We start from the raw sequence: 7,314 nt of genomic DNA, 5'->3' as shown, positions 1-7,314 counted from the left end.
AAATTGTAAAAAAAATTAAATTCCTGCTATTTTCTGGGAATTAAACTGGTGACTGTTACTACACTTGATGCATCCCTTCATTAAAGGCAATGATGGACAATGTCTCCTTAGTTTCTTTTGAGCTAATTTCCCAAAACGGCCCCTTAAAATGAAGAGGTGACAGGACACTTGGATGAAATAGGTATTAGGAAATATTCGGCCGGCAGATTCCCCCAGGCAGGAAGCAGCCAGGCTTTTCAGTGCTGTATCAAGATGCAACATTCACACTTGCCTCAAACAGACAAGAGTTCTTTCTCCCACCCTGGACATCATTCCACAGAGATATATATATATAAACCTAGTTTTCAACAGACCTCGCAACTTCTGAAGATGCCTGTCATAGATGTGGGCAAAACGTCAGGAGAGAATGCTTCAGGAACATGGCCATACAGCCCGGAAAACAAACAGCAACCCAGTTTATTTTGCTGTTTGTATCACAAAGATGATCAATAGCACAGAAACCATTTCAATGCCATCTCTGTGCCGCTAGATGGCCTCTGTTGACAAAAAAATTGTTTTACCGTATATACTAGAGTATAAGCTGACCCAAATATAAGCCGATACACCGAATTTTACCACAAAACAACTGGGAAAACATTGACTCCAGTATAAGCCGAGGGTGGGAAATTTCAGAAATAAAAACAGATACCAATAAAATTACATTAATTGAGGCATCGGTAGGTTAAATGTTTTTGAATATTTACATAAAGCTCAAATTTAAGATAAGACTGTCCAACTCTGATCAAATCATTATTCTCATCTTCTTCAGTGTCAATGTGCTTATGTATCCTTTTAATAATAATAGAGTATAATAATACATGTAATAATAATAATAATAATAAATACAGGAAAATAACACATGTAATAATAATAATAAATACAGGAAAATAATGCATGTAATAATAAATAGAGTAAAATAATAAATGCAATAAGAAGAAGATCAGAGTGAAATAATAAATTATTATTAATAATAATAAAAATAGAGTAAAATAAATGTAATAGTAGCAAAATTAATAGAGAAAAATAATAAATGTACCATATATTCTCGAGTATAAGCTGACCCAAATATAAGCTAACCAGGATCCTCACCCGAGTATAAGCCAAGGGGGGCTTTTTCAATCTTAAAAAAAAGGGCTGAAAAACTAGGCTTATACTCGAGTATATACAATATATACAGTAGAGTCTCACTTATCCAACATTCGCTTATCCAACGTTCTGGATTATCCAACGTAGTAGTCAATGTTTTTGTAGTCAATGTTTTCAATATATTGTGATATTTTGGTGCTAAATTCGTAAATACAGTAATTACTATATAACATTACTGCGTATTGAACTACTTTTTCTGTCAAATTTGTTGTATAACATGATGTTTTGGTGCTTAATTTGTAAAATCATAACCAAATTTGATGTTTAATAGGGTTTTCCTTAATCCCTCCTTATTATCCAACGTATTCGCTTATGCAACGTTCTGCCGGCCCGTTTATGTTGGATAAGTGAGACTCTACTGTATCTTGTTTTCTGTGTTATACTGTGTCTTTGTGTCAATAATAATAATAATAATAAAGAGGATTGGAAGAGACCACTTGGGCCATTTAGTCCAGCCCCCTTCTGCCTTTGTGCACAAAAAGCACCAGCAAAGCACCCCCTTGATAATTAATTATTAATTAAATAGTAATTAAAATACCATTATAAACAAGCAAAGCTCTGGAAGGCACACACCAGGCGAGGGAGGAGGCGGGGGCCAGATAAATGGCTTTAATGGGCCTTAGTTTGGGGACCCCTGTTTTAGTCCATATAAGTTGATTTTTTCTCAGTCTGATGGCCATTCTTGTGTTTTCCGTATTTGCTGGCATATGGCATGCCTTGGGGCCCCGGGTGGCACAGTGTGTTAAAGTGCTTTTTTTTTCTATGTCAGGAGCAACTTGAGTTGCTTCTGGAGTGAGAGAATTGGCTGTCTGCAAGGACGTTGCCCAGGGGACACCCGGTTGTTTTGATGTTTTTACCATCCTTGTGGGAGGCTTCTCTCATGTCCCCGCATGGAACTGGAGCTGATATAGGGAGCTCATCTCTCCCCGGGTGGGATTCGAACCTGGCAGCCTTCAGGCCAGCATCCCAACCTTCAAGTCACTTAGTCCACTACACCATCTGGGGGCTCCTGTTAAAGCGTGAGCTGCTGAACTTGCGGATCAAAAGGTCCCAGGTTCAAATCCCGGGAGTGGAGTGAGCGCCTGCTGTTAGCCCCAGCTCCTGCCAACCTAGCAGTTCGAAAACATGCCAATGTGAGTAGATCAATAGGTACCGCTCCAGCGGGAAGGTAACGGCGCTCCATGCAGTCATGACCTTGGAGGTGTCTACGGACAATGCCGGCTCTTCGGCTTAGAAATGGAGATGAGGCTCACTTACTGGTTATCTCCAAGTCAGGGTCTGCCTAAGGTCTGGGACCTGGTAAAGGACTATTTAAAACAAATGAAATTTAATCCTATCTGCTGAATAAATACAATCTTAGAAACTGATGAGGACGAAGGGGATACGGATCTGACTGACTTTCAGAATTTTTTCAGAACCAGTTAAAGGAAGATGGAAGTCAACAATTTTGTATTTTATATATCACTATTTTTATTTTTTTCTTATTATTACAACCTCTGAGGATGCCTGCCATAGATGTGGGTGAGACGTCGGGAGAGGGTGCTTTTGGAACATGGCCATACAGCCCGGAAAATACACAACAACCCTGCGATTCCGGCCATGAAAGCCTTCGACAACACAATCATGAACCTGACTTTAAGAATTGTAACACGATTTTTGTTCCTGGGTTATAAATGTCATTTCCTAATTAGCCTTTTCATATAAACATGGAAAAAGTTTATTAAGCTGCAAACAAGTCTGTGTTGTTTTTATGACTGGAAACCGCCCTGAGTCCCATCCGGGAGATAGGGCGGTATATAAATAAAGATTATTATTATTATTATTACAGTAGAGTCTCACTTATCCAACATAAATGGGCCGGCAGAACGTTGGATAAGCGAATATGTTGGATAATAAGGAGAGATTAAGGAGAAGCCTATTAAACATCAAATTAAGTTATAATTTTACAAATGAAGCACCAAAACATCATGTTATACAACAAATTTGACAGAAAAAGTAGTTCAATATGCAGTAATGCTACATAGTAATTACTGTATTTACGAATTTAGCACCAAAATATCACGATATATTGAAAACATTGACTACAAAAATATGTTGGATAATCCAGAATGTTGGATAAGCGAGTATTGGATAAGTGAGACTCTACTGTATTTATTATTAATTTTTTTTCTTTCTCTCTCCTCTTTACTCTTTTTTCCTACTTTCTAATAACAACAAGTGTTCCCCCACTATCGATCTTTTTACTAAGATATTTTTCTTCTTCTTTATTTTCAATATATAAAATCTTTAATAATTATATAAAAAAAGAAATGGAGATGAGCACCAACCCCCAGAGTCGGACACGACTGGATAAACCTTTACCTTTGGCATGCATCACCTTGATAGCATCATCTTTCAAGACTTTAAATAGTTCAGCTGGAAGCCTGTCCTCTCCTGCTGCCTTGTTATTAGCAATGCTTCTTAAGGCCCATTCAACCTCACTCCTCAGGATGTATGGAGTCATAACCCAGTTCAAAGCAGATTGTGATTTTTTTTTTTTCGTGTCAGGAGCAACCGGAGTTGCTTCTGGAGTGAGAGAATTGGCCGTCTGCAAGGATGTTGCCCAGGGTACATTGCCCAGATGTTTTGATGTTTTACCATCCTTGTGGGAGGCTTCTCTCATGTCCCCGCATGGAGCTGGAGCTGACAGAGGGAGCTCATCCGCTCTCTCCCCGGGTGGGATTCGAACCTGGCAGCCTTCAGGTCCGCAACCCAACCTTCAAGTCACAAGGCTTTAATCCCCTAGGCCACCGGAGGCTCCATAGATTGTGAATGATCTGTTTTGCTTTCCTGGCTTCTATGGCTGTGTAGATCTCCTATTTCTCCCCAAAAGCACAAGCCCCGCCCCATTTCCTTTTCCCGCCAGACGAAGCCCCGCCCCCACCTGGCCCCGCCCCTGTTGCTATGGCTCAGCCAGGCTCCTCCTCCCTCCCGTCTTGGAGTTGGAGGAGGAGACGTGGGCGGAGCCTGCCTCCTAACGAACCACCCCTATTGGACAGCATGAGCACCTTCTGCCCTGATTGGTGCGTTGATATCTCCCAATGATTGGCGCGCGCCCTCTTTGACGCTTTGACGCTCCGCGCGCCTCACGTGATCCGACGTCAAGATGGCCGCCGCCGCCGCCTCCTTGTTTTGATGAATAATCTCTGTGAGGAGAAGGAAGGCGAAGGGAAGGCGGAGGAGAAGCCGAGGAGGAGCGCGGGGCTGGCGGGCGCGGAAGGGGGCCGGTCTGAGGGGCGCGGAGGCGGCAGGCGTCGCGGCCTAGTCTTCCCTCAGCTGCTCCAGGCGGCGTCGAGGGGTCGCTCCTGAGGGAAACTGGGAAGGTGGGCCTCGAGTTGAATCCCCAAGACATTGGCTCTCCCACAAACTGGGACTCCAGGGCATTGCATTTCCAGTTCAACTGGGACACTGAATCCCGAGTCAAGCTGGGACTCTAGTACATGGGACTCCAGTATAGTGTGAAATATCATTGCTGTGGGTGGAGGCAGGCCTGTAGGTGTTGTCTCTATATGGGCCTCTGATATATATTCATATCTGCCCTATTCAGAGAGGCATTGTCTCTGTGGAAGAAGGCGCCCTGTCTGAAACTTGGGGTCTGAAAGGACATTGGGCCTATCCCATAGCGTAAGGGTTTCTCACAGACAGGAGGATTTCCGCTTTGTATTCGCCTTCTGGTAAGAAAACCAGGAGGATTTCAGCTTTACGCTTTAGAAAAGTAGTTTCTGAAACCCACCAGAGGCCACATAGGTCTCTGTCATTTACTGTTAAAATAGGCCAGGAAAGTAGCCTGGATTGTGGAGAAGTTTTTCCGCTTCTGGTGATACAACAAGGAGGATTTTTTACACTATCAAACCAAGTTTCTGAAACCCATCTGAGGCCACTTAGGTCTCTGTTGTTTAAGAAACTGTTAAAATAGGCCAGAAAAGTAGCCTGGATTGTGGAGAAGTTTTTTCCGCTTTGCAATCGCCTTCTGGGGATACAACAAGCAGGATTTTTTACACTATCAAACCAAGTAGTTTCTGAAACCCATCTGAGGCCACTTAGGTCTCTGTCGTTTAAGAAACTGTTAAAATAGGCCAGAAAAGTAGCCTGGATTGTGGAGAAGGATTTCCGCTTTGCAATTGCCTTCTGGGAATACAACAAGGAGGATTTTTTACACTGTCAAACCAAGTAGTTTCTGAAACCCATCTGAGGCCACTTAGGTCTCTGTCGTTTAAGAAACTGTTAAAATAGTAGCCTGGATTGTGGAGAAGTTTTTCCGCTTTGCAATCGCCTTCTGGTGATACAACAAGGAGGATTTTTTTTACACTTTATCAAACCGAGTAGTTTCTCTGAAACCCATCTGAGGCTACTTGGGCCAGCTTCTGGTGAGACAACAAGGAGGATTTCTGCTGTACAGTTTAGAAAAGTATAGTTTCTGAAACCCACCTGAGGCTACTTGTGTCTCTCTTGTCTAGGAAACAGTTAAAATAGACCAGAAAAGTAGCCTGGATTGTGCAGAAAGCAGAGCCACTACTTTAGGGTTTTAAGTGCCTATAAAAAGAGGCTTTCAAAGCAGGAGGTACAGGAAGGCCTGAAGGTTTGACTACCAAACAAAGTTGTTTGTGTGTTTGTTTGTTTGTTGTCGATGCTCTCTGGCTAAACGGAGAGAAGGGAGCTGCTTGAAGTGTCTTCTGTGGTCTTGCTCTTAACTCCTGACTATGCAACTCTGAGGCACCCCCTTGGGAAAGAGAGAGGCAACAGGACAGGGATTCCCACAGAGACTCTGTTCTTCAAGGAGGCCCTTTAAGGGAAGTACGGAGCCTCCCCTTCCCCCAGACGCCTTTCACCATTAAGAGGAAAACAATGGAGGAGCTGAGCGCTGATGAGGTGAGTATGGGGTTTGTTGAACTCACTGGGGGATATTGTGGAAGGTGTGTTACAGATAAACTGTTCTCAGAGAGTCCTTCCACACTGCCCTATATTGCAGAATATCAAGGCAGAAAATCCTACAATATCTGCTTCGAACTGGGTTATCTGAGTCTGTACTGCCATATATTTCAGTTCAAAGCAGAAAATGTGAGATATAGGGTTGTGTGGAAGGGCCCAGAGTGTCTGCACTTACATTTTGAAAAGGTGTTTTGGGTGCAATGTTTGCTTCCAAAAGCAAATAACAGGTATTACTGATTTTTCCACATCTAAATTCATGTTTTGCTGCTTTAGGGAAAAAATATTTTCCCCCATGCCCTTTTTTTGGGACACACCTTGGCTTACTTAACAAGACTGTAATTATGTCAGGGGTGGGGTTATCTCAGTTCTTCCTTTTGTAAACAGTTGTGTGTTTACCTCTGTTGAGGGAACTCAAGAAAATCTCACACATTCTCCTTGGTCTAATGAGAGTCTAAAATTGGCTGTGTTGTTCCTTTGTGTCTGAGGGAATTCTGTATGCTTATGAATATTAAGAAGTACAGTAGAGTCTCACTTATCCAACACTCGCTTATCCAATGTTCTGGATTATCCAACACATTTTTGTAGTCAATGTTTTAATACATCATGATATTTTGGTGCTAAATTCGTAAATACAGTAATTACTACATAGCATTACTGTTTATTGAACTACTTTTTATGTCAAACTTGTTATATAACATGATGTTTTGGTGCTTAATTTGTAAAATCATAACCTAATTTAATGTTTAAAAGGCTTTTACTTAATCTCTCCTTATTATCCAACATATTCGCTTATCCAACATTTTGCTGGCCCATTTACGTTGGATAAGCGAGACTCTACTGTAATTACATTTCTGTGTTCTGTCCTCTTTCTGAAGCATCTGTTGCAAAAATGTCACTGAGGTATGGGAAATAATTGGCCTCTTCCTTTACAATATGTATGCAGCCTATTTCTTTATTGCATTGCACATTTCTCTTTTCCTCTCAGGACCTAAAGACGATCCTCTTTATCCTAATCCTTGTAACAACTATGTGAGATATATTAGGTAAAGAGACAATAATTGACCAAGGTCACTCAGGGCCCTTCCACAGCCATATAACCTAGAATATCAAGGCAGAAAATCTCAGAGTATCTGCTTTGAACTGGATTATCTGAGTCCACAT

At 41.8% G+C, this 7,314-nt stretch overlaps 3 protein-coding genes across 5 annotated transcripts in view; 2 read left to right on the top strand and 1 right to left on the bottom strand.

Annotated features, from left to right (window-relative positions):
- The window catches only part of rbp7 (retinol binding protein 7), a 7,662-nt gene extending 7,560 nt beyond the window's left edge, over positions 1-102 (top strand). The window contains exon 4 of the mRNA XM_062966006.1: positions 1-102. This exon is cut by the window's left edge and continues 101 nt beyond it. The gene's annotated coding sequence lies outside the window, so the exon portion shown is untranslated.
- Positions 1-4,066, bottom strand: part of LOC134294530 (uncharacterized) — a 74,599-nt gene extending 70,533 nt beyond the window's left edge. The window contains exon 1 of one of the 2 annotated variants that reach the window (XM_062966001.1): positions 3,547-4,066. The gene's annotated coding sequence lies outside the window, so the exon portion shown is untranslated. The remainder of the gene's footprint in view (positions 1-3,546) is intronic. The other variant, XM_062966003.1, reaches the window with a different exon arrangement.
- A 232-nt stretch (positions 4,067-4,298) lies between these two features.
- The window catches only part of ube4b (ubiquitination factor E4B), a 73,596-nt gene continuing 70,580 nt past the window's right edge, over positions 4,299-7,314 (top strand). Inside the window, exon 1 of one of the 2 annotated variants that reach the window (XM_008122520.2) lies at positions 4,299-6,093. In XM_008122520.2, coding sequence (XP_008120727.1) covers positions 6,070-6,093 — 24 coding nt within the window. In that variant the 5' untranslated portion in view covers positions 4,299-6,069. The remainder of the gene's footprint in view (positions 6,094-7,314) is intronic. The other variant, XM_008122521.3, reaches the window with a different exon arrangement.

This window comes from Anolis carolinensis, unplaced genomic scaffold (assembly GCF_035594765.1).
Source record: "Anolis carolinensis isolate JA03-04 unplaced genomic scaffold, rAnoCar3.1.pri scaffold_15, whole genome shotgun sequence".
Classification (NCBI taxonomy): Eukaryota; Metazoa; Chordata; class Lepidosauria; order Squamata; family Dactyloidae; genus Anolis; species Anolis carolinensis.
The sequence above is the reverse complement of the archived record's forward strand: the minus strand, read 5'-3'. Positions and strand labels throughout refer to the sequence as shown.